Consider the following 27,794-nt stretch of genomic DNA (forward strand, 5'->3'; position numbering starts at 1 on the left):
TGGTCTGAATTTATATGAATAGAATAATGTTATTCATTAACAAAATCAACTCATTTAACCGACCAATATTAGTGTCTGCCTATCATGTTTTCTCTGACCCTTATTATCTTATAATTTCAACTTAACTAGAACAAACATTTGTACTACAATTGAATGAATGATGTTTTGTACGAGCAAGATTTTTCATTTCCTAAACTACATCTATTCTAAACAAGAATTTAAAGGTAAATGTGCATAGACTTTTAAGATTATATCATAACTGAAAGCACTATGTTTGAAAAAATAGGCCTGTTTGGTAAGAGAGTTTGAGTAATGTTATTTGGTTGTTTTTGATATACGTATAGGTGAAAAAGTGTGTGAAAAAGTGTGTAATGTGATTTAAAATGTGAAAATGTGTGTTAGAGTTGAGCTAACAAATAGGTCGAATTCTCGAGTACTTGATTGAGACAGTGTCACATAGATGACTAGAGGTTTGCGTGTGCATGCATAATTTTAGTTTATTGGTCACCTTCTCTCAAGCCAACACTACACATCTAGATTTTTCTTTTTCTTTTTTTGAGTTAAAAGATAAGAAATTTGAGTGCTTGGGTAAAAGTTTTGTTTTTGTTTTTGTTTTTTCTTTTTCTTTTTCTTTTAAGGGAGAAAAAAAAGCATTAATTGTCCCACATTTAACACTATCCATAAGCTTTCACATTATGTTCACATTCTTTTATATCATGTGTAAAATGTGAATATGATGTGAAAGAGAATGAACACTTTCATAAATAAATTAATTAAAAGAAAGAGTACACTATTGGATTTGAGGCAATCAATACTTCTTCTCTTAAGGAAATAGTTATCCAAGAACTCAAATTTATATGTGGAGAGAGAGAGAGAGAGAGAGCAATGAACTCAAATGATACATGCACGCATAAACTTCTAGCTATCTATATGACTGTCTCACTTTCTTTCATATCATGTATAAAATGTGGATATCTGATATAAAAGTCTGGATATTGTATAAAACACTTCACATCAAAGAGTGTAAAACAATATTTTCCCAAAAAAAAAGAAAAGTGGGAAGACGAATCGGAATGCTGATTATGCAAAGCAAAACTAGCCAATTGTAGGCGAAGTTCTATGGTGTTGGCGTGATGAATTAGCACTGATTTTGGAGGCCTCAAAATATGATTTCCTACATGAGGAGACTTAATGTGGTTCATATAGAGTTTATTCGAATCATTTAATTATTTTATATTCATATTTATTTGATAACAAGAGTAATAGATAAAGACCCTATAAGGAGTCTTTTTGTGAACGTACACTTTGTTTGGTAAAAAAGAAGTCTTTTGGTGAATAGACGTACTCCTTGATGGAAGTAATATAAATATATAACCAACGTTCAATTGAGTGGTCCCTAGTCTAGCTTTAAAAAAAAGCCAGTGTTCACTATCAAAGGGTTTCTAAAGAGAAGGTCATTGAGTAAGAGAATTCCTTCATAATTCTTCATTTTTAATAAGTTTTTATGTGTAATTTTTCATTTTATAGTAAGTTTTCTCTGCATATTACTTGAACAAAAATGACATAAGGTACGTTGAATTCTTCCGTTATTTTAGATTTCTCACACTCTACTCTCTAGGGAGAATCCTAGCTACCTTTCCCTATTATTAGCAATTTTAGTAATGAGCAAATGGTATCTATAACTGTACCAAGTTTATGCTTTTTTAGCCCAAAAAAAATGGTTATGCTTTTTTGCCCCCTCTATTCTACAATTTACTCCAACCCATGGGCACTGCAAGCGACATTAAATAAGTGGGTACCTGAGCAAAACAAATGATCCACTTCTCTAAAAGGACAAAAACACACCGACATACAGTTGATTTTTGAGTTCATTATCTGAAAACACAATAGGACCCTGGGGAATATCATCTAATTTTTTTAGTTCATGTTTTTGTCGGAAAAATTGGTTTTGCATCTCATACAAAATACACAATGGAAGCAACAAACATAGATCTACTTCATTCATGAGAGATAACATGTAATCTTGAATTCTAGAACAAAGAATAGAAAGTGTACCTTGATACAGTGAAATTCAAAACGAAGACTTGAGAATACCTCTAATCAACATCCAAATTCCACATGGTGTCCAAGATGAGTGGTCTCTCAATCAGTCTTTTATGTACATTGATTCTCAAAAAAAGTTTTTCTTCTTCTCATTGTAGAGAAAAACTGTTTTATTTTCTCTTCATCATATGTACATTACTAACTACCTTGATAATTACTTTATTTAATAACTCTTATTAAATAAAAACTGATTATCTAATTGGATTAGCCTTTTGGGCCTACCCAATTGGACTTTAGTTCGTGGATTGAGATGGGACCAAAAGGAACAAATAAAACTCTAATTCCAATGGGCCTTGAGCTTATCTGTCAACTCTTAATAAGTTCAAAGTTACCATTAATTATATTTAATATCACTATATAAATATAATTGTACTCTAGACCTTATTAATAAATTATATCTCAAGACTCTAATGATATCATTTGACCCCTCTATGAAATATCTATAGTAAAAAAAGTCATAATGAACTGTCACTTTGTAAACAACTATTTTATCCTTATGTACCAATTTAATCTTTTAGTTATTTATATTTATTGAAATCCGATTTCAATAAATATAAACTTTAGTAACTACTTACTAAAGTGGGCACTCTGAATAATCAGTTCCCATTAAACTTATCTCAAGGGGATATTTCATGTCTCTATAAAAGAGATTATAGATTTCATATTGAGAATATATGTTTCCTCAACACTAAGTGTGGTTACCCAACATACTGAAGTTTTGACCGTGAATATTAGATCTCACTCCTAATATATCAAAGTAACCTGCATTTCATGATCGGGTTCACTATCCTCTCAGGATTGAGAGTCTATGAAATTAGAAGTCGTGAGATTAATTATTCAGATAATAGTTGTTGATTGAATAATTAATCTCACAGCGGTCCAGTTCAATATGTCTTAACACTTAAAACACATCAACTAAAAGTCTCCACTTCCATGATCAAGACAAACCATCTTAGTTAATGTGTTATAGTCTTCGCAGATGAAATGCCTATTTTCATCACCGACTACGAACTACATTTTGAGTTTACAAGGAAATTGTGATTATATCTTATGTGACTAAATCACATACAATGCATCTCAAGGACCATTAATTCATCTATAAATAGTCTCATATAATTAAACAATTTAATTATTTATGATATGACAATAAATTAGATTTTAGGGTATAAACCCCAATAGTTCTCTCTTCTATTCTCCTCTAGAGCCATTGGTGCTACAGTAATATAGCAGATTATACAGTCACTAATGTATCAAACCCCCTTGCCAACTCAAAAACAATTTATAAGTTTCTCTATCGTTTGGATATTGTATGAAACATTTCACATCAAACGTCAAAGAGTGTAAAACAATACTTTTCCAAAAAAGAAAAAGAAAAATGCATGGGAATATGCTGATTACACAAAGCAAAACAAGCCAATCACATGCTAAGAATCTATGGTGTTGGCACTGATTTTGGACAGGCTCCAATATATTTTCTCCATTAGGAGAGTTAATGCAGCTTACATAGAGTTTATCCAAATCATTTAATTGTTATAAATGTGGACTTATTTTATTTATTTGATAATAAGAGTGATAGATAAAAACTCGTCCTATTAGGAGTCTTTTTGTGAACAAAAATTTTGTTTGGTAAAACTAAAGATGTCTTTTGGTGAACAAACGTACTCCTTGATGAAAGTAGAATAAATAAAGAATTAACATTAAATTGAAGTGGTCCCTAGTCCAGAAAAAAATAAATAAATAAATAAAATAGTGTTCTCGGCGATAGACTAGAGGTATTCCTTCTTAATTCCTCATTTGTAATAACTTCTTCTCTATAATTTTTCATTTTTTAGTAAGTTTTCTCAACAAATCACTTGAACAAAAATGGCATGAGTTATGTTAATTTCTTCCGCTGTTTTATATTTCTCACACTCAACTCTCGCAAGAGAATACTAGCTAGCTTTCCTTATAATTAGCAATCTTAGAGCATTTGCAGCAGTGTAGCTATAATGCTATAATGCAAAAATTTAGCTCCACAAATACAAAAACCTTGCTGCAGCAGTGGAGCTAAATCTAAAAATTTAGCTCCATTGCTACAGTGCACTATTCATAACGTCTAAAAGAAAAAATATTATTTTATTAAATTTCTCTCTCCTCTTCTATTAAAAAAATATTTTTTCCTTTTTCTTTTTCTTTCTCTCTCTCCGGCTTCTCTTCTTTCTTCCTCTTTCTTCCTCTTCCAGTCCTCCATTTTAATCAGACCGGCCTCTCTACTTAGTCCGTTTCTCCAAAGCCCAGCGCGACCGAAGCCCAGCGCAGCGCCAACCACTCCTCACTGCCCAGCCCAGCGCCGACCGAAGTCTAGCCCGGCACCGACCACTCTTTGCGTTCTCCACCTCAAAGGCCGAACCTCCGAACTCCACCCTCTCTCTGCTATCTCATGCCCAGCACCGATGTGGGTTTGTGTTTGTGTTTTCCGATCTGTTGTGGGCAAGTGGGCTTGTATTTATGTTTGTGGCAGTGGGCTTGTGCTCGTTGTGGGTTTTTTTTTTTTTTTTTTTTTTGCTGTGGACTGCCAGTAGTGGTGGTGGTGGTGGTGGTGTTGGTGGTGGTTGTGCCTGTGGTTGATGGTAGAGGTGGTTGAGGTTGGTGATGTAATATTTTTCTGGTAGTGGAATATATTATTTTATTGTAGTGGTTATAATATTTTATTGTGATATTTATATTATTTTATTATGTTGAAAGTTAAAATAGATCTACTGCAGCATGTGTGTAGGTAAAATAGATAAAATAATTTTTGGTGGAGCTAAATTGCTAAAAATTTCACTGCTGTGAATGCTCTTAGTAATGAGCAAATTAACTTTACACACACATATATAATGCAAGTATTGCGGTATCTATAACTGTACCAAGTTTATGCTTTTTTAGCCACACACACAAAAAAGGTTATGCCTTTTTTCCCCTCTCTATTCTACAATTTGCTCCAACCCATGGACACTGCAATAGACATTAAATAAGAGGGTATCTGTGCAAAACAAAAGATCCACTTGTCTGAAAGGACAAAAACACACCAACATAAGGTTGATTTTTGAATTCATTATCAAAAACCACAATAGGACATGGGGAAAATCATCTAATTTTTTTTAGTATGTGTTCTATCTTCTATATATTCTCCTCTAAAGCCATTGGTGCTGCAGTAATAGCAGATCAGATTATACAGTCACTAATGTATTAAACCCCCTTGCCAACTCAAAACATTTTATAAGTTACTCTACATTTGTACGAGGAATATAAATATATAGGGACATTTATTTTAAACAATTTACCTAATCACAGACTACGGTATATATATATATGCTTGACTGGTGAGTACGTAGACCACAACAGCCTAGCTAGCCAAAAAAAAAAAAAAACACACACACAGGCCAAGAAAGCTTAGCTCTTCCATTGAATGACATTGAAGTCCCCCTAGTACTCTAGCGGAACATCACAGGGTTTAGAACCATAAATTTTTTTCCCAACCTCCTAGTTTCCATCATTCTCTTTTTCCAAGTCTTGTCCAAAATGGCAAATGCAAAGCAAGTGTCAGGGAAACTGGAATGGAGGATCAATGTACCTGATGGGACATCGAACGTGTTAGTCCCAGAATCTGATCAGCTAGTGAACAAAGTATGGTTGTGGTTAAAAGGTCTGCTTTGTGGACCAATTTTGATAATTTGGAGGTTCTTATACAAGGCTTGGAATTTAGGAGTTGCTGAACCTAAAAAGGCCATCCATGGTGTCAAAGTAGGGTTGTCCCTTTTGATTGTATCATTTTTTTACTATATGAGGCCTTTGTATGATGGTGTTGGAGGGAATGCTATGTGGGCAGTTATGACTGTTGTCGTTGTTTTTGAATCGACAGTAGGTTAGTATTTTTTTTATATATAAATATGGTTTAGTAATCAAGTACTTTCAATGTCTATGATTTTCTTAGTTGTCTTCTATAATCGCAAAGTCTAAGCCTTCTACATAAACAACATTATGGCACAGGTGCTACACTCAGTAAATGCTTTAATAGAACAATAGGGACTTTTCTTGCTGGATCTCTTGCTTTAGGAGTTCAGTGGATTGCAGACAAGTCAGGAGAAACTTTTCAGCCCATAATTATTGGAATTTCAGTTTTCCTTCTAGGTGCGTGTTTTCTTTGAAAATTTCTCTACTTATTAGTTATCATATACGACTTCCCAAATTACTAACATATCACTACTTGTCTTATTTGATTAGTTCTTTACTCGCTACTGACCAAAATACTAACACATATATCACTTGTCTTATTTTCAGCTTCAGCAGCAACTTTCTCTCGATTTATTCCATCTGTGAAAACTCGATTCGACTATGGTGCCATGATCTTCATCCTCACCTTCAGCTTAGTTACAGTTTCCGGCTACCGAGTGGACAGATTGTTTGAGATGGCATACCAAAGATTGTCAACAATTGCCATTGGGACCTCTTTATGCATTTTTATAACCATGGTCTTCTGTCCCATTTGGGCTGGCAGTGGGCTTCACGATTTGATTGTTCGTAACCTGGAAAAACTTGCTGACTCCCTGGACGGTATGCATGAACAAAGATCATTGATTGAAAACTCAATATGTAATTAATTATCCTTATTCAAGCATAACCAAATTATACATAAAACACTCTGTCAACTTGAAATTCAGGATGTGTCGGTGAATACTTCAAAGATGATAAAACTAAGCTTGACAATGAGGAAGATCCTAGTAAGAGAATGCAAGGCTACAAATGTGTGCTTAATTCTAAGGCAACTGAAGAAGTCATGGTAGGCTGCTAACTATCCTAGTGGGTCAATTTGCTAGCAATAAGATAACTATTGAGTACTCAGTTTGATAAATTTTCTAATTCAATTGTACAGGCCAATCTTGCAAGATGGGAACCTGCACATGGCAGATTCAACTTTCGACATCCATGGAAACAATACCTCAAGATTGGCACATCAATGCGTGAGTGTGCTTATTGCATTGAGGCTCTCAACAGTTGCATAAACTCAGAAATTCAGGTAAAACACTTTACTTTGGTTTTATGTACCATACTTTGTTTACTTAAATTTCTTGTAATATTAATTCCAATATTTTTGCTTGGCCACAGGCACCAGACTATCTAAAGAAACATCTCAGTAATGTATGCATGCTATTGAGCACCAATTCTTCAGAGGTCCTGAAAGAATTGGTCATTACAATGAAAACTCTCACCAAATCATCCAAGATAGATTTATTAATTGGAGAGATGAACTTAGCTGTACAAAAAGTTCAAGATTCCTTGAACTCTCTTCCCAATTCTTTCATTGGACCCACAGTGTCAACACTACAAGCTCCCAATGATGCCAACAAAGAAACTATAACTAAAACTGCCATACCATCTCTCATGGAGGTTTTTCCACTGGCCAGTTTAGTATATTTGCTGATTGAGATTGCTGCAAGAGCTGAAGGAATTGCCGATGCAGTCGACCAGTTAGCAGGCCTGGCAGAATTCGAGCTTGCAATGGATGAAAATTCCAAACAAAAGAAACTCACTAGCAATTGCACCTCAGATATCCAAGATCATGAAACCATGAAGACCCTACCAAAGGTCTGAGTCACCAGGTTTTACCGGAATACTAAATATAACTAAGCATATAATTTTTTTTTTTTTCCCTGTTAAAGAGTCCCGTAATTCATTAGTATTACCCGTTAAATCTTCCTCTCTTTTTTTTAATCGCAAAGGAAAAGGATATCTTTGTTTTTCCCCCACTTATTGTAAGAAAAAGAAAAGATATCTTTGTTTTTTTTGGGTAAAAGCCAGACAATCTGACTCTGCAGTGTAAAGTAAGATTGTATACGTTGGCCTTGGAACATCACTAGAGGCTAGAACTTTATTTATACAGAACTCTACACCTTTATCATTCTATCATGCATAAAGTTTGAAAATAGACATACTACTCAAGTAGTGGGCTGCTTTTTTATGGAGCTTTAATGTCCATTGCTTGCTTTTGGTGATTGCACTACACTGGGTAGTGCACCAAGTTCGTTCATTTTTATGCTGGGAACCAACTCAGTCGTTTATGCGTTCCACATCATGCAACTTTTTCTGTTGTGTAAGGTACAGTAATCACCACAAATTTCCCATTTCCCTAAATAGATTAATATTACAAATCCCTGCCACTTTTTGTAGTTGGTGCAGTACATGTTGCACAAGTACATTGGCAGGTGAACCTAGATTTTCAGTACGGATTGTCAACAACAAAGTCAAAGAAGTCTACAAGCGCAGATAAGATTGCAAGCGCATGGGAATTTTTTTGACTGATTCGGTTATGTACACCTGCCGACAGTTGATATTGGATATTGGACTGCCGTGTAAGTTGTATCGATGATCTTTCGCAAGTTGAATCATTCTACTAGATTAATGGACCAGTTTTTTCAAAATCAACGTAAGAATTAAGACCAGCTTTGCTAATGTTGGGTTATACCAGTAGTGGTGTTTGGTTTCAGCATCACTCAATATTACTTAATGCCCATAACTTAAATCTCATTACTCAAACTCAATTCTCATAACTCATATTTCATATATCGATCTCTACTTTTTCATGCACCCTAGAAAGTCTTTGTTTGTTTTTATATCTTAGATGCATATCTCATGTCTTAAACTCAAATATGGTGGCTGGTGAGACCCACTTAAAGAAGAGAAGCTGCCTGAGGAGAAAAAAAAAAAATAAATAAAAATAAAGAGTTAGCTCCCAATGGTCACACACTAGTTTGATTTGTCAATACACTAAAGCGGGCCTCACAATGACTGAGTTGTCTATAGTAGTGTCATTGAAACACTTAACTCAAAATTTGGAAGCATCCAAATTTTGTTTTCAATTTCCGTAATTCAACTCAAAATTTTGAGTTTTGAGTTATGGAAACTCAACTCAAAAATATATCCAAACAACTTGGTTTTTGGTGGAGTATTTTTTGAGTTTTGGGTGATTAAAACTGAGTCATATAACACTTTATGATCTTCTAAGTATTTGATGTGATTGAAAATTTGAAAAATGTAGTAATTTCAAATTATAATAAGTGTAAATTATTAATCTTTACTAAAAAAAGAGCATAGAGTGGAAAGAAAAAAAAATATCAAATTTCACATCTTCATCTACTTTTTTTAATATTTTTTAATCAAAATTATCAAACGCATAAAATAAAGATAAAGAAAAGATAAAAACCAACACATATGCCCTCACGTTTACAAACACAAGTGGAAAGGAGCAGATTTTGTAGTGTATCAGCAAATGCCACCAACAAATACCAAAACCATGTTGCTTTGAACTGGAAAAGAAATTTAAAAAAGAAAAAACGAATTCAGCAAATGCCACCAACAAATACTAAAACCATTTTGCTTTGAACTGAGAAAAAAAAAAAAAAAAAAACGATTTCAGCAAGTGCCACCAAGGCATGCACCAACGACCCAAAATTCAGCGAGCCGTACCAAAAGTAGTATTTTAATTTATCTTTGATATACTTCCGTATTTTTTCTGTCTTCATGCTCAATTTAAATTGCATATATCATGAGGCATGTAATGGATTTCTGATAAGATTACCTTTGAAGATCTTTTGTAAAAGGTTAAAGGTGTATCTCCCTAGGAAGATGAAAAGCAATGGATTAAAGAAGTAACAAATTTAGAATAATAATCATCTGGATTGCATGAGTAAAGTGATTAATGATTATCACCGGCTAGATTATATTTCCGCCTGCATCATGACACCCAATGCAAGCTCGACGAAACAAAGACGCTACTGTTTGTACATCTATGGTTTGTCCAAATGAAACTCCACCAAATAGGAAACTAAGAAAAACCAGGGAAAATGTGGACACAAAACTATATAAACCAATCTGACAAATATGAAATTTTTCTGAAAACGGCAAGAAATAAAAAATAGGAAAGAAACGTAAAGAAAAACAAAGAAAGTAAGGATAAAAGATAAGAGATTGTAAACTGTTGAGAAAGTGGGTTTAGTAGGAGGTTTTAAGTTGAGGTTTTATTTTACGAATTTATCCTACTAATTAAAAAGTTGTAAGTGATTAGGTTAGGAATATTTTGAGATAACCAAGACTTAGAGTTCATGATTTAGACGGCTTGGATCCGAGTCCTAACTTAGTGTGCGTTTGGTTCCACTTTAAGGAGCCAAAACGCGCTTTTTGAAACTAGAATTTTAAAATAAGTTTTGGTAACATAATGAAAAAGTGTTTTGGAAGAAAGTGACATTTTAAAATACAAAGGACTTGTACGATTACATGTGAACAATCAACCCCAACTTTAAAGTCCACGATTTACAATTTTATAGCCCCTTAAATAATAGTATAGATAACATAGTTGAGCTCAAATTCATAAATAAGGTGTCGATGGTTCCGGAGTAAGTATTTTCTATAGGAAAACATTTTACCTCCGTTTGCCCCTCAATACTTTTTAACAGAAAGGAACTATGATTATGATATTGGACACCTTCCATGCTTGGAAATCAAGAAGTAGTTCCTTTATGCAATTTTGCCCATGACAGATATTACATGTGCAAAATTAAAATTAAAAGAGTTCGTAACTACCTATAGAAGCCCACCCATCGCCAATACTTTTATTTAATCCGCAATGAGAGTATAGTTCTTATATCATTCCATTTCCATGCACAGCACAAGACCAAACAGCATTCAATAACTAACAAATTTAGAGGGAAAGGGGGTGAACAGAGGTGGGCTAACATTCAATACCCACATCAGAAGTTCACTTATGAATGTCAACAAATGCTTATCAACACTAACTATATATAATTTATAATTCAGCTTCACACACATCACATGGCAATCAGTTGCTTAGAAGCCTCGTTGTCGGCTACTTCCTTGTCAGGTCCTGGCCAACCTAGGTTCACAGCCAAGTCCTCCACCGCCACCTTGATCACGTCAGTTCGAACGCCCATATCAGTTGCATACCTGCTCATACAGTACATCCCAGCTGTTACTGTAGCCACACCAACAGGATTTGGCATCAGCAAATTCAGAGGAGAAGAAAGAATAGCGGCTAATGGGGCACCAATGACAGATGAAGCTTGACCACTTCCTCCAACCCCCTGTTTGTCTGCTATCAGAAGACCAGTTTTGCAATACAATGTAAAGTCCTCACAGTTGTTTTGAAACACGTCATAATTTCCAAATCCATTTTGAAGAAGATACATTGCTCGGTGGATAACTACTTCTGGTGGGTCAGATGTTGCTGTGGTGCACGTGCCACCCCGCACTCTAGAAAGGAAAACTGATGGGGTAACCCCATATTCGAAACAGTACAGAGATCCTTTTCCAAGGAAACAATCCAGGCAAGAGAGAACTACACCACTATTGGGTTGCGTGAATCCACAGTCAGGAAAGGTAGAACAGGATGATGGGAGACTGAATCTTGAATCATATAAGTCAGAATTAGAAGATGTCCCAGTGCCTGAATTCAGATTTCTCTCGGGTCTAAAGTGGACCACCTTGCTTCCCCCAACAAAGATACCTGCATGGCATGAAGTTGATACAGCACATGATCAGGCTTGATCTACCACAAAAGGAGTGAAGTGAAAATCCATTGACATTCTTGTCAGCTGTTTGTAAGCTTCTTGAGGTACAATTGTATTCATTAAAGAATAAAACATGACCACTTTAAAGAATTGCTGTTACTATGTTGTCATGCAATAATGAGACATGAAGGAGGAGCACAGAAAATATGTGGTTAGGTTTGATGCTATATTAGGGGAAATATACATTGAGACTAACATAAAGAAAATTTGAAGGATGATATATATCAAACACAATTTACGCTTGTAAATCTACTAGAATGCTGTAGACAGGTAACCAAGATATTAAAGCCTTTAGCCATGCAAAGCTGATCAATATTTCAACCAACATATAGCCCAATGGTTCAACTCTAAATGCATACCATTGGGTCCAGTACAAGCACAAATAATGAAGCACGAACCATAAAGGGGTGGCTTGTCTGATCTGAACTAGCATTTCACTATTAATTATGTGGAGGTAATCTAAACTAGCAATACACTATGCATTATGCATTATGAGGCAAACAGAATTAAAAGATTCAAGTAGAAGGCATCAATAGTTGGTAAAAGAATCCAAGAGTTAATGAAGATAAAGATAAAGATGATTTATGATTACCTCAACGTCCAGATAAACCACCCTATTAACTTCTTTAAGTTCTATAAACCAAGCATTCTAAAAGGGATATGATATGACATGGTTTCTTTCACAGAAATATCTTACATCATTCTGACATATCTCTGCACAATTTTTGTAAATGAATGGCATGTAGCAGAAATCACCTTCATGTGTTCAGATTAAATTCTCTGATATCTACTTTACCAGGAAAGCCCACTCTTTTGATCCAAATGCATACAAATTTCATCAGGATCAAGTTGTTAATTTTATAGACAAAAACTAAAGGAGAGGGAAACATAACAACCCTATGACTACATTTTTGGGACAGAATGTCCAAGTTAGACTGTTGTTTTCAGCTCCTTAGCATTTTGAGAAAACATGCCAAGAGCTTTGTAACTTAGTGGCATTATGAGCTAACCTTTATGAGGACAACTCAAGTTCAAATGCCCCCTTACCCATTGTTGTAAACTTGTAATTATCGAATTATCAACAAAAAATAATAATAATAAAATCAAAGAAATGAACAAAAATAAAATTAGAACTCAACTTTTTATGAAGTTATTTTGACAAAGACATGATGTCAGGAAATGGGATACTTCAAACTCCATGTGTGGCTATGAAATTATATAACAGTTAAGTTTCAAAATAACATTTGAATGGTTGGTAGAGATTTCTGTTAAGGTCCACTGGCCCATCATTTTACAAATTTTCCTAATCTTGCCTTTCCAACATGACAAATTTCCTTAGACGTGTTCATAAGTCTCACAGCCCTTGACATCTAGAAATTCTGTTTCCTTAGACGTGTTCATTAAGTCTCAGCATTTTTTACAAGAAAACTTCATAAAGAATGCCTTGACCAACAACCCACTGGAGGGGAGAGAAGAGGCATATCAATATTTCTCATTAGCAATCCACTGTACATATGATGCGCTGTTACTTAGAGAGCACAAACAGAACTCTAACATAAATGGAATCCACAAATATAAACAGTAAGGCATGCTTTTGCATTGTAAAACACCCTTATTAAACCTATCCACTCTAGCGATTGCTCTCCAATGCACTCTATCCCTTTGAAACCACTACAAGCCTCCATCTGAATATCTTCATGGTAGATGTAAGCTACTGTTGTTGGACCTGCAAATCTAAATCCCCTGCATGACCAACCTCTTGTTTTGATAGAAGTAGAACTTACAGTAGTGCTATCTTGGTAATATATCTTGCATAAATTCAGATTAGATAACTAGAAATCTGAACACAGTGGATAATCTAATCTTATTAAACTCCTTTTTTAAACACCCCCCCCCCCCCCAAAAAAAAAAAAAAGAAAAAAGATCTTTAGCTGAAATAAGCACATTAGCCGTATGAGGCTAAGTTGATTACAGAGTTGTTTCCTCAAGTCCCAAAAAATTTCTATATAATTTTAATATTAATTTCTTTACTTTTCCTACATTCTCACAAAGGAGAATTACCAATACATAGAAGAGAAAGTACCTATGAATTAACCTGGTACTCCTACACAGAATATGGCATGACACGTCAATGCAAATGTCAATTGAAGAATTCCACCCTACGATATAATGTTGCAGCATCAAAAGAATCTGAAAAATTGTTATGCTAAACGAACTATTGGCCTTCCTTGAAAAGTCAATAGAAGCAATAATCAAGCAGTCCAGAAAAGCAAAAGCATATACTTGCAAGCAAAGTAAATACACATCCACATCCAAAATCGAAAAAACACACAAAAACTATGGTCAAAGTTTTGGAAATCATGATAATCGGCAGAAATACATTAACACACAGAGTATCACCAAATTTGATGGGACCCATCAAACATTTCGGTGAAAGATAATCCTGAACAAAACTGAACAAACAATTACTACTATTTAAAAAAAAAATTGAAAATAAAGAACGTTTTTTGACAGTCAAAACAAGCAAAAGGCAATTAAAAAAACAAAACAAAATTGCACGATGAACCCACATTTCACAATTGTGGGAGGAAAAATAAAAAAGAAAGAAAACCCAGAAAGTAAAATTAAGAGAAACAAAACAGTGAGAACCCAAAAAGAAATTTAAACAGAAAAAATAAATAAACAAACCCAGAATGTAGAATTAGAAAAGGAACCCACATCTCAAAATTTAGCAAGCATTTTGGCAATTTACATTAGTACTTAAAAAAGAGAGATAGAGAGAAAGAGACCATGGTGTGAGTAGGTGAAGACAGCTCTGTAGGTGTAGATGTGGTCTCCAGGCTTGATCTCACTCCTCTCCACTCTGTTGCTAAGCAGACCCATCTCTCTATCTCACTCTCTCTGCCTCTGCTATGCTCTGCTCTCCTCCCTAATCTATCTCTAAACACTATAAATGATACTAATAAATCCACCGTATACCTTGAACACATACATTTGCTAAAATAAATGGCACAGCAAATGTACTAAGAATTAAATAATAATTGTATGGGGGTGCGGCAAGAAATGATTGGGTGACCAAAGAATCAGCTCAACAACTTTTACCAATGCTATACATATACATATGTAACATTTCGTCATATAATATTTAGTATCGGTACCTTTTTTTTTTTTTTTTTTCTTTTTTTTTTTTTTTTTTTTTTTTTTTTTTTGTGTTTTTGGAGTTTTTAACGACGGTTCTGCGTGGTTTCTTTCTTTCTTTACCGTTTCCTCTCCTATTGACTTTTGGAGTTGGGTCATTCAAACTTTTGCATTTACAGTACTATTTAAGGTCTTTAATCCTACACGGCAAGCGACGCCGTTTCAAGGGGGAAATGGATTTTATGCGCCTCGGATTCTTTGCTAAGTTTCCAAGTTATACCGTACCTTATCTCAAGCTTCTTTTTTTCATTTTTGCCTTTTGGGTTCCTTTAATCAATTTTATGAGATTCCATGCAACAGTAAGTAATGAATACAGTCCATCAAAAAAAAGTAAGTGATGAACACTGTGGGCCACTATATAAACATGTCTCAATAGAACCTGTTGTTGGCTTGGACCTTGGAGTCTTGGACCCCATTGGCATTGAGTGGGAGACTATAATCAATAATCATTTAAATGTTTGCCTTTAAGATAATATAAAATCAACCACTATTAACATTAATTTCTCTTACCGTCATGGTGCAATTTTTACCACCACACACCTTTAGCGAATTGGTCATTTTAGTAGTACAAAATTCTTATGAAATGGAAGTAACGGTTAAAGTTCAAGCCTCCAAAAAAGAGCTTCACACAAAATTCTTGTTACAGTGCAATCTTATTATTACTTTATTGTTAAAAAAGTGGCATGAGATAATAATGATTAGTTATCTAGCCTACCCATGAACCTAACATGAATTTATGTTTTGAACTTCAAGGTCAATGATTTGTTTCGGTTTTTCCTTTTAAGTTTGAACCCATCATTAAAATAAATAATAAATAAAAAAAGAAAGAACTCAATTTTTTGTAGACTTAAGGATCAAGGACCAGCTTTATATATTGATGGTTCAAGTTTGTCAAACACTTATTTGATATGAGGAAATTGAAGTCACCATCTTAATTTCACCAAAGCCTTATGACCCCAAAAATAAGAGTGATCCCTCAATTCCGACTTTTGTACATCATCAGACTACTTGTATTGGCCTTTTAACTCACAACTTTAATGTCTGCACCTTGAATTAAAAGCCAAGATCCATATGGGTATATAAGAAGAAGGATTCTAAGAAGAAGTTTGACCAAAATAACATTGAGACAATTAACTATACTGCTGTAATTTATTGATAAGTGGTAATGGTACATTGGTACTTCATTTTGTAATATATTTCTGGTCTTTCATCTTACAGAATTTACATAATGACACCTCATCAATTTGAACAAGAATCTTAATCTCCAGTAAAGAATAAATAATCATCATATCTTTAAAAAAAAAATCATGATAATAAAATTATAAGCTACCTTTTAATAACCTCTTCACAATTACTATTCCAAAAAGACGTTCCAATCGTAGATTTTCACATCGAAACTTGAATCCGCTTCTAATGATTGCCTCAATTCCTTGGCACAGTCAGCATCCTTGGCAAGTAACAATCCAAAACCCCCGCCACCAGCACCCACAAGCTTGTAGCCACTGCAGTAAGGGTCGGCAAATGAAAAGAGCCTGTCAACAAACTCATTGCTGCAGAAAGGGTCAAGTTCCTGATGCAACCTCCAAGCCTCCAACATTATTTCCCCTAACTCATCAATGTCACAGTTCATTAAAGCTTCCCTCCCAATCTTTGCCAATTCAGCAAGACGCTTGATGCTAGATATAAGAAGGTTATCCCGTTGAAGATATCTAGTTACCACTTTTAGCAGAACTTGGTTTGCAAGTCGAACCTGCACAGCGTTTGCAGTATATAATCCAGTTATTAAAAATCTTAATATGGACCCAATACAAAGAAGGATTTTTCTTTGTAGAGAGCTGCAATCTAAGAGTCAGGCTTTTGTTCCTAATTTTTAATTACCAATTCAGCAGTAAAATATTAGAAAATAACAAAGTGGATGATATTTATATTAAAAAAACATAATATAAATAAAAAGAAGATGAGGAAATACATCTATTAATTTCCCACACAAGCCTCTGGAGAAAGATAAATCACAGTTACGATTCATTCTTCAAGGGAAGGGTGAGATATTAATGCAATCAGAAATGCAATAAGCAATAAGCTTCAATGCGGCTCATTTAGGCTCTAATCATGCATATCAACTTAAGAAACACCTATCACAATCCTGGTTGCACTTGTTAGCCTGATGACCATTCGAGGACCTATCCAATATCTAACAGAAATGTGAAAAAAGGGAGGACAAGAGTGCTAAGCTCAGCTGGTGGATTCATGACTCAAAATGTTGGATGTCAACAATTTTTAATCAAATGCGTGAAGAAAGCCAACCTTGATACACAGTACTTAACCACTTAACCAGCAAAAAAAAAAGCACAGCAACAGTTCAAATATACAGTTATAACAAAATATACTTGAAAGGCATATTCTATAGGAATGAGATCTGAGTGGATAGACACGTACTTGACCAGTAAATACGACAAGCAAGCGTTGCTGCAACTCTAGAATCAATTGAGGAGAAGCAAGGAGGGGGATGACTTGAAGTCGCAATGGAATTCCAGGAAAACTTGCAGTATATTTTATTCCAGGATACAGACCTCCAATTTGATCCTGCCAGCCACCTCCTGATCCCATTAACTGCTCTAACACTAAAACAAGTTTGGCAACATTTTCATTACTTTCATCTCCATTAGTTATCTGGAGAAGCCCTTTCACAACAGCAGCAGCCAAGATGCTAGAAGTCCCCAAGCCACTACCACGAGGGACATTGGCCCATGTCCTGATATGCAAACCCATGGACACAAGAATGTTATCATGAATTATGCCAGTCACAAGCAATGCAGATTTGACAAGCCGAAATGGATCATTGCTGTCAAATGGACTTGCAATAGAGGTAAGATCTTCAACATGTAGCTGGTTTCCAGCATCATCGTTAATCAATACTCCAGCTGTTTCTTTCGTCTGTATGATGGTGCCAATGGGAAGAGAACCTTCCAGACTTATTGCCATATTCAGAACACAACCAGCACGCTCTAAGCTCCATGGAGGAGTATCACTCCAACCCCCCACAAAATCTACACGAACAGGTAATTCGACCTTGACCGTTCTAGGGTGGAAAAATTGACCTGTGCAGTTATCAAACTTGTTTTTCTGAAATGCTGGGGTGGACGCATTGGTAGGGGACTCCAAGAGATATTCTACAGATCACAGAACAAAAGGTGTGTAAATCACTAGCCCTTATAAAAGTCAAAGAGAAAACATTAGAGCTTGAACAGAATAGTAAAATTATAAATTACCATGTATATTGATAGATCCGAAACAATTAATTAGAAATGAAAGACAATAGAAGTAAAGACAAGTTTCTTCAGAACTTTCAAGTTATAATTTAGGAATGTATTAATGTCGCTCACTTTTTGTATTAGTCTTTCTTTCCCAATAATTGAATTTGATACAATTTTTGACATTATTCAAAACATGAATATTAAAAGCTACTTTTTTTTTATTTTTTTGATAAGTAAGAATGATATATATATATATATATATACACGAAAGGCTACTCTATGCAGCTGCAGCCATTCAAAAAAAGCTACCTTTAAAGCCATATCTTATAGCTGAAGCCGTTTCATCAGCAACTGCAGCCCAGACTTTGTGCTCCAACTCACTTGCTGTTGCTTCATCACTGCATGCTCGAAGCAGATCAACTTGCACCTGGTATGCCCGACTCCTCGGAAGAATCTTAGAATTCTGCTCCTGAAGTTTGGGGCACAGATCCAGGAAGTCCTTACATATTTCAACACCTGAAACTTCCATTTGAAGAATTTCTTCACACAATTGAGAGAGATTGCGTCCAAGCATGCCATAATGAATGCACGCTTTAGCAATTCCAGCTGCAAGATCTGCTTGATGGTTACTAGAGCCTATACACATTCTTGTGAAATCGATTGATCTATGCAATTCCTCCAAACTGAAACGGCTTGCACTTTTCCACAAGGGAAGCAAGTAGTTGGTTTTCTGGTCACTCAAGCCCATCAACCATGTTGCCATAGTAAGCATCTCAAAGTAAGGAAGAACGGGGAATATTTTTGCATTCCATAAGCATCTGTCCTGAAAAACTGTTGAGCTCCACAGATCAGATTCCTGAATGCCTAGATCAAGCAAAACCTTTGTCCAGGGCGTTCCACAAAAAGTCCCATTTCTAGAAAGTGAATTTTTTGGGTTATCATGGAGGCCACAATACACAATAACTCTGTCAGTGCATCCTACTAGAGGAACCTCCCAAAGACAATGGCGATCAGGAAGCATGAACCTAAATGAATCTTCTACTAAACCACCTTTGTCTCCTAGAACATTGATACCAACAACTATAGATTGGGAACCAATTTGTATTCCATTAGAAATGGATGAATCATATATAAGAGAATCTTCACCAACTGACACCCCAGGTGCAATTTTGCTTGACAGAACAACAGCAGATGCTGCAATGTCGGATACAGTTGTTGCTGGGATGGAACACAAGTGTCTTCGGCCAACAAGTCCTGAACCAACCCCACTTAAGTGATCCAAAACTTCACTTGAAGTTCCAAAATGTAGGAACGACAAATCATCTGTGGTGAAAAAATATTCGAAGGACAAAAACAATATAGCAATCGTATCAACATTAAATAGTAACAATAGCGAAAACAATAATAAGATTCAAATACTTGCAGCAATGTTTAACATACAAGAACAGTAGCTGAACATCTTCTGTTTTCCCAATCTGCTGACCAGTTCTTCGCCCAAGGGGCGCTTTTGCAACCACTCATGTTTTGCAGGTACCCAAGCTGCTACCAGATCTTCATATAAACTCATCTGTAGAAAATACAAGGAATTTCTATTAGAGTAAAATACATCAATGCTGAGCTAAATTAGAAGCATATTCAACACGTATCCATTACAGACACAAGTAAAGGATAATACGATTCTCAAAAAAAAAAAAAAAAAAAAAAAGTAAAGGATAATACAAGAGGAAGTTAGAAGTTACTCCTACAAGCTGAAAACATGATTGAATCATGTGGTTTGAGAGGTAACAAGAGTAAGAAAATAGAATACAGTTTTTATAAAAATATAATTAAGAATAAGGAAATGATGACAATTAAAGGCCAAGAGATGACTAAAAAATAAGATGTATATAATGCTAGAATGATTATCCAAAGCAAGGGAGATCGAAGAGGACCTTGCCTATAAAATGAAAACAAATTGGTTTATTATTATGAAAAATTATAAACCAATATACTTATCAATAATAATAAACCATTTTCTTCGTTCCAGTGAAACTGGACAAATTGTGTTTAATAGTCAGTAATACAAGAATGAATCAAGGTATCTGGTTTACTTTCTATTCATAAATTTTTACTCGTCATTACTAGATTCCATACCAGACTGGGCACACCTCCTGCAAGCACTCAAAAATTATTTTACACAAAGATATATCACAAACAAATTTAAATCAAGAGTTCCTTTTTTCTATTCTATTAAAGAAAAGAAGATACACATAGTGAAAGTTTTCTTTTTCTTTTTCCTGGTAAAACTATAAAAATAAAAAATAAAAAATTATGATTAAAACTGTAAAACTATTAAAAATTATAAATCATTTTTATGACTGAATATCAGTGCTTGCCTCTTTTCTGCTCTTCAGAAGCTCCAAAATCATTGGTTGGCAGGAACATGAAAGCTTAACCAGCTCCACCCAGGCTTGACCTCTAACTGCTATAATTCCTGTGTCAAGTAGTGTTCTGCCATCATCTAGAATAGCCTTATTCTCAACAAGCTCATCTACACTGGGTTTCTGTAAAAGATTATCAACTAGACTGACTGAAAAATTCTTAGTTGTAATCCCGCTTTGAGATGCCACAATAACACCATGGTTAGAAGCAATATCTAGTGTGATCGGAACAGTGATGATGCAGGATGCGTCCTCTGGAAGTACCATGGTGGAGGCATCGAAACAAGGAAGAACATCTCCGGTCATAATAAATAGACCACCTGCAAAGGTGAAAATTTTCCCATTGGTCAACACCCACGATACAGCAAGTGATGATATTTGTGACAGCAAAAAACACTCTGAGCATGTACACAATGTTCTTTTTCGATAAGTAACAAGTGTTCAATCAATTAGGCAAAGATAAAGATACTGTAAATAATAATCGACAGTATAAGTTCATCAATAATATGAGAGTGGTTCGCAGTACTATTCACGTCAAGATACATATATCAATTGTATTGACAATATACATACAAATACACAGAATACATTGTTAAGATTTTTACGCATAGAAGACCCAACATTTTTTTTTTAAGGAAAAGGAGAGCCAACTTTAAGTAATAGATTTTGTGGTCACGAGGTAGCGAAATTTTCACTCAAATGTAAAAGACAGGACAAACAACCTTCATTTTTAAATGCTTGTCTTGCACAAGAAGCAATGGCAAGAATATGGTCAAAGAGCAGTGGAACTGGCCCATCAGGGTCATCTGCTGCCAAATATGGAAGTGGCAGGAAAACTTTTCCCATAGGATTTGCCCAAGGGACTCTTTTAGAATCACCTCCAGCATGAAGCAATAGTATATGCTTTTTGGCCATGAAGCTAACCATTGGCGTGAGAGGGACATCGTTGTTGGAATTCTGATGTTGCATTGAATATCCAGAGCTGTTATTATTTTCTGTGGTTGCCACCTGTAGACATAAGCATCTTATCAAAGCCAGTAAGTGAAATGATTTACCAAATGACAACAGAGATACATAACCAAAAGAAACTTTTGAACTCTTTTTAAGTAACGCGGCAGCATGATCAACAACAATAACAACCAAGCCTTAGTCCCAAGATTTTGGAATTAGGCTATGGATTCTCAACAGATTAATTCCCAAGACAAAGTGAATTGCAAAACATAATCCTGTCATCATGGAGAATGGATAATTTAAGCGGTAGCCATACTAACACAATTGGGTTCCTTGTAATTGATTATATAAACCTGATAGACGCCTAATGCGGTAACTAAAATTTTGCCAATCATGAAAATGAAATGGATCTCAAAAGTAAGTAATGACACAACAAAAAGTGTAGAGACGGACCTCGTCGTTGTAATGGGCAGCGAGGGCGTGAATGGCGTTGAGAGTGGCGGCGCCGGAGCCGATCCGGTGGGCATCGGGGTCAGGGACGGAGAGGGTGAGAGTGGAAGGGGAGATACGGCCCATGCGCTTGGCGCGGTTGAGCTGCCAGTCGTAGAGCCGGGCTTGCTCGGGGCTAGCGGCGGTGAGCACGATGGCGTCCCAGGTGGGAACCCGACTGGGGTGTCTCACAGAAAGCCGGAGATGGTACCATGATTTCTTCAGTAACTCACCTAGCTCGTCCCTCTCTTTCTGTTTGCTCCTCCTCCTCCTCCTCCTAATCCTCATTTTTATTCCATTTTCTCCATTGCAGTCTGCTTCCATTTTTGCAAATCTGATTTGCTGTGAATTGTTGCGCGCACCAATGAGTAGCAGTGAGAGAACTGAAAGTCAAGCAAAAGAAGAGAGCAAGCAATGAGTGACGAGTGATGAGGAGTGAGAAAAGTGGAGAAATGATAGTATTTGATTTTAGTTTTACGGACAATCTCCAAAAGGCTCAACAAAAGAAGACAAAGACAGTATAAAACCATCCAAAATGACAACAAAACGAACCTTACTTGGGTAATAACAAATTCCTCCCTCCCACCTCGTATACGACACGTTTTCCTTCTTTACAGATTAGTCCACTTCGCAACAAAAAAAAAAAAACCATTTTAAATATAATTATTAATAATTCATGGCGTCGCCCGGGTTCGAACCGGAGACCTTCAGTGTGTTAGACTGACGTGATAACCAACTACACCACGACACCGTTGTGTGTGTTACTTCAGTTTTAATATTTTATCTGAAGACTTTTTTTTTTCTCCTGTGATTAAATTTTGACTGGCCTCAAAGGACTGATATCGGGTTGGGTCGGGTCTGTTTTACTGCCACCCGCAACCCGACCCAATAACAATCGGATTTATTAGGGAGAAACTTGACCCAACCCGAAAAGTACGGGTCTCGGGTCGGGTGGTCGAGTATTGGGTCGCGAGTCCGTCTTTCTTTCTTTCTTTCTTTCTTCTTTTTTTTTTTTTTTTTTTTTTTCAAATTTTTTGAAGGTGAAACTGTGAAAGGCCTAAAGAAACATTGAAATAGCCACCACTTTAATGAGCTATTAATGGGGAAAAAATTACTAACCCTATTACTCAAATTTGCCATTTAAAAGTTGTCATGGTTATATTTTTATTTTTAAACTTCCCTGTTTGAAGGATCTCCACTTTTTATGATAATAAATGTTAATTCCTTTTTCTTTATCAAGTTAATGCATGTTTGTGTTTTAAAATGAGTGTGAGTTATAGAGGTTTAAAGCATGTGTTGTGTATCCAGGAGTTAGGCCCTTTTGGATATACACTACTATTAGTTTCTTTAAAATCTTCTTCCTTTTCCTCTTGTGTGTGTGTGTGTGTTAAAATATTTAGTATTCTCAAAAGAAAAAATAGTGGGTTAATCCCACATTGGAAAATGAGTATGAGTTATAGAGGTTTAAAGTTTGTGTTGTGTATTCAAGAGTTAAGCCCTTTTGGATATACACCACTATTAATTTCTTTAAAACCTTCTCCCCTCTCCCCTTGTGTGTGTGTGTGTTAAAATACTTAGTATTCTCCACCAAAAAAAAAAGTTTAGGCAATATTTTATTGAAATTATTTTACTAATTTAGTGATCTACATTAATGTGAAAAATTAAATTCAATAATTTATTTATTGTCATATAGGCTTAATGGTCGTGATTTCTTGATTAGGCAGCAAGCTTTTACAATTTTTTTCCTTGTGTACATCTTGACCCACTCCTCATTGAATGAGAAATAAAATTTACCATTTTTGTTTACATCAGCAATAGGCTTAGTTTGGAAATATACTTTCCAATAAGAAACAAAATCCTTGATATAATTAGGACCTAAATAAAATCTTTTTTAAACAAAAAAAATTGACTTTCACTATGGAAAATATTATTGTTAGAGTTATTCCTTTTTTGTAAATTCCAATTATTGTATTATCATTTTAACCTTCATTTGGATGGAAAGTATTGTCATTAGAAAATTATGATATCAAAAAAAAAAAAAAAAGCACAAATTCACAGGTGAAAGAGGGAGCAGATGAGATCCTCCCCAAACTCCAACCCTCTCACAAACACACACAAAGATCCACAGTTGTGAAGCACTTCTATATAGAAAAGTGAAGTTATATGCACTTTTCCTCTTATAAGCTTAGTCAAATTCAATTTATTCTTAACCATAGTTTCGCTTGTCTGATACATTAGTTGTTGTTGTTGTTGTGTTTTTTTTTTTTTTTTAAAGATCAGTTGGGTTGAGTTGGACCCGAAACCAACCCGAACCCAAGGCAGACCCAAATATTGGACTCGAGCCCGACCCAAGCATCCATTCAACCCGTCCAAGACCCTTCGGGCTGAGTCGGGTCAGTCAGGTTGGTCGGGTCTATGCTTAGCCCTACCTTATCACACTCACTTCGCGTGCGATGATACTTTTTTATATTTTTTATAGTGTCATAATTTTTCATTCATTCCAATTTGAGGTTTACATGTTTTCTTATTATATTACGTATTTAGAACTATTTATACAACCAGGAATGTCATAAGACTAACTTCAAAAAATGAACAAATATTACATGTTTATTTTGAAGCAAAAAAAAAAAACCTGTGTTTTTATTTTATATATATAATTTTTTATTTTGAGAATCTAATTTATAAATGGATAAAGCAATTTGAAAATTAAGAGGAGAGTGGCATATTTTTTAGGCAATTTTTTAGTAGGAGTTAGAGTTGTATTTTTACCGAATTGTCCTTTAGTTTTGTCTCTACTTAAACATAAGGGTGTAGAGGCATTTTTGAACCAAATATATGAGGACTCCAAACATGAGAAATTCCTTAAATAGTAATATAGATGATACATAATAATCATTCATGTTATTTTTTTATCTCCTTATTTAAACTATTAATATATATATATATATAATTTTATATGGTAATAACTTGTTTGGATGAACTTATTCTCCAACTTATTAGATTTATGTACAATTTTGTTTTTAAAGCATTTACATAGAAATTATTTTTGCAATAAAATAAGTAAATGAAAATAAGTTCAACCAAACACACATTTATCGTGATGAAAATGCTAACCTTCCTTTGTTTGATAAGGTCATTAAGAAGAATGTTCCGAAATACAAAACCATATGGTGTATATGTAGGATTATATCTCCTTAAAGAGAATTTTATGTGGCCTACATTTGAGTGAAGAAGAAACTCATGTCTTAAGTTTTTTATTTCATGTCTTAAGTTTCCTGTTTGTGAAAGTTACATGTTAGGTGTAACATCCTTTAGTAACTCTCAATTGGTATAACCTCTTTGGTTAATAAAACAACATGAAATTAAAATTTTTATGCTCCTTGATGGAAGGAGAGTTATGAAAATTTTCATCTAAAAGGGTCCCTAGTCTAGCCTATATATATAGCCCGTGTTTCCATCAAAAGGATATGTGTGAGGTATAGGCCATAGACTAGAGGACCCTTTTAGGTACACTATCATCATATAGTGATTCTTCTTTTCTCCAATCATTTAAACAACTATGGCTAGAGTTATGTTTATTTTATTCCACAACTATAAATTTATCTTACATTTTGTATCAGAGCCTCCTTCATGCTATGTTGTTTAGTAATTTTTCATACATAGGTTTTTTCTATGATTTGGCTAAATTTCTAATGCATATATGGATTTAAGGATATAAAGTATTTGCATTGCATATTCTTTTGTACTTGGACCTTTCAGCTAAATTAACTAATCCATCAAAATCTGTCCTTTTAGCTAATGTCAGCAAACCCAGTTTTAAGAGGCATGGAATAATGTTAAGTTTTATGCCATGTATCTCATATATGGGTTATAGCATATAGTGTTGAAGCTTACCGTTGAAATAGTTTGGGCTGGATGGCTTTAATATGGGATAGTTTTTGGATATAGGCGACTATCTATGGAAAATTATTCCTTTTGCATTTGGCATTGGCCGAATGTTTCTATGGATATCATGTTTGGTTTTTCAAATTTAAGCTTCGCATGAAAGTGGACATCTTTCATGATAAATTTGCATATAGATTATTATGTTTTTTTGATAGAAATAAAACATTTGTTTGGGCTAGCAGAACTTATATTGTGACTTACATATAGTGTGCAATGATTTTATAAAGTTTGTGACTATATATGAAAATTTGATCATTACATAGTTAAAATTTATGATATTTTTTAGTGTATTTACAGTTTCTTACACTTATCTTGTCTTTAAATATCATTTTATAGATGAACCACCCATCCCCACGAAATCAAGTGCACCAAATGATAAACTTAACTATAAACGGTGGGAGTGATCTAATCACTTAAGTTTAATGTTCATAAAATCCCATCTATATAAAAACATTAGAAGTTCTATCCCTGAATGTAATAAGGTTAAGGATTTTATGAAAGCCATTGAAGAATAGTTCATAAGATCTGATAAGGCTTTGGCAAGCATCTAGATGAAAAGGTTTTCAAGTAAAACTTTTGACTATTCTAAGAATGTGCGTGAGCACATTATGGAAATGAGGGACATGGTTGCTCAACTTAAGTCCCTAGAAGTTGAGATTTTTGAGTCATTCCTAGTCCATTTCATATTGAATTCTCCCCCGTCTGTGTTCAAGAGGAAGAGAGATTAAAACATGAGAAGGTTGAAATTGGCTACTCATGTTAAGAGAAATGCTAGGAAGAGCAAGAATGCCTTGCAAGTGAAGAAAAAACACATAAAGCATAATGACTATAAAAAATAGAAAAATAAAAAAAACCAAGTGTTTTTTTCTGCAAGAAAGAAGGGCATATGAAGAAAGACTACCTAAAATACAAGAAATGACTCGAAAAGAAAGGTAATCTCATATCTTTAGTGTGTCATGAATCATTTTTTGTTAAAACTCCAAATGATACATGGTGGATTGACTCTGGTTCCACAATTCACATTATCAATTGTATACAGGGTTTTCTAAATCTAAGGAAGCCGGAAGGAAATGAACAATGCATCTATTCAGGAAATTAGATGTGTTCAAAAGTTAAAGGAGTTGGGACTTTTAGTCTAATTTTAAAAACTCACTACTAAACACGCGGGTTATAGCTGCGTTTGCAAAAAAACGCGGCTATAGCCGCATTTTAAGTAAACGCGGCTTAAAGTATTCAACAATAGCCGCATGTTTAAAACACGGCTATAGAATACGTCTATAGTCGCGTTTTTAGGTGTTTATAGCCGCATTTTTTGGTTACAACCTATTGCCGCATTTTAAACACGTGGCTATAGGATAGGGGTGTGCAAAACTTCACCGAAGCCAACCCAACCGACCGGCGCCAACGACATTGTCTCGACTGTAGCGCCGACCGAATGAGCTGAGGCCGGCATTCGGACTTCGCCCTCCGTTCTGATGCCGATGCGGTGAAATCATCGGATTGAGTAATCCGAAACCAAGACTATGCCAAACCAAACCAATACAAGATCTGTAGTTTTGTTTTTTTTTTGTTTTTTATTTTATTTTTTTATGAAGCTGATAAAACGACATCGTATGTACTATATATGGGTGTTATAATAAAAGCAAAACGATGCGTTTTATGCTAGGTTTTCAGATTCTCAGAGTATATAAGTTCATATTTGTCTCAGAGTATCTTTTAACTCTCTCTCTCGCTCTCAGTCTTGAGTCTCGCCTGACACAGAACAACGGTAAGCTTCTTCAAGTTTTTAGTTTTGTTTGTCTTCCTGTTTTACTGTTCCAACTCCAAGTAGC

At 34.9% G+C, this 27,794-nt stretch overlaps 3 protein-coding genes and 1 non-coding gene across 4 annotated transcripts; 1 reads left to right on the forward strand and 3 right to left on the reverse strand.

Moving 5' to 3' along the window:
• The first annotated feature begins 5,646 nt into the window (after window positions 1–5,646).
• Window positions 5,647–7,716, forward strand: LOC115956960 (aluminum-activated malate transporter 10-like). The gene is made up of 6 exons (XM_031075219.1): window positions 5,647–5,989; window positions 6,115–6,255; window positions 6,406–6,678; window positions 6,786–6,904; window positions 6,998–7,141; window positions 7,231–7,716. Exons 1-6 carry the CDS (start codon window positions 5,647–5,649, stop codon window positions 7,714–7,716), a joined length of 1,506 nt encoding a protein of 501 aa, XP_030931079.1.
• A 2,982-nt stretch (window positions 7,717–10,698) lies between these two features.
• Window positions 10,699–14,826, reverse strand: LOC115958205. Its single transcript, XM_031076603.1, has 2 exons — window positions 14,495–14,826; window positions 10,699–11,641 (listed from the first exon to the last, which is right to left on the reverse strand). The coding sequence occupies exons 1-2, from the start codon at window positions 14,586–14,588 to the stop codon at window positions 10,947–10,949; spliced, it is 789 nt and encodes a 262-aa protein (XP_030932463.1). The 5' UTR covers window positions 14,589–14,826; the 3' UTR covers window positions 10,699–10,946.
• Window positions 14,827–16,024: 1,198 nt separating this feature from the next.
• LOC115955796 (bifunctional fucokinase/fucose pyrophosphorylase) lies at window positions 16,025–22,532 on the reverse strand. Its single transcript, XM_031074138.1, has 7 exons — window positions 21,982–22,532; window positions 21,300–21,585; window positions 20,533–20,897; window positions 19,598–19,724; window positions 18,467–19,480; window positions 17,340–18,073; window positions 16,025–16,653 (listed from the first exon to the last, which is right to left on the reverse strand). The coding sequence occupies exons 1-7, from the start codon at window positions 22,339–22,341 to the stop codon at window positions 16,258–16,260; spliced, it is 3,282 nt and encodes a 1,093-aa protein (XP_030929998.1). The 5' UTR covers window positions 22,342–22,532; the 3' UTR covers window positions 16,025–16,257.
• A 162-nt stretch (window positions 22,533–22,694) lies between these two features.
• Window positions 22,695–22,768, reverse strand: TRNAV-AAC. The gene has a single exon. It is a non-coding gene; the product is annotated as a tRNA-Val (tRNA).
• Window positions 22,769–27,794: the final 5,026 nt, after the last annotated feature.

The sequence above is a fragment of the Quercus lobata genome, chromosome 8 (assembly GCF_001633185.2).
Source record: "Quercus lobata isolate SW786 chromosome 8, ValleyOak3.0 Primary Assembly, whole genome shotgun sequence".
NCBI classification, from domain to species: Eukaryota; Viridiplantae; Streptophyta; class Magnoliopsida; order Fagales; family Fagaceae; genus Quercus; species Quercus lobata.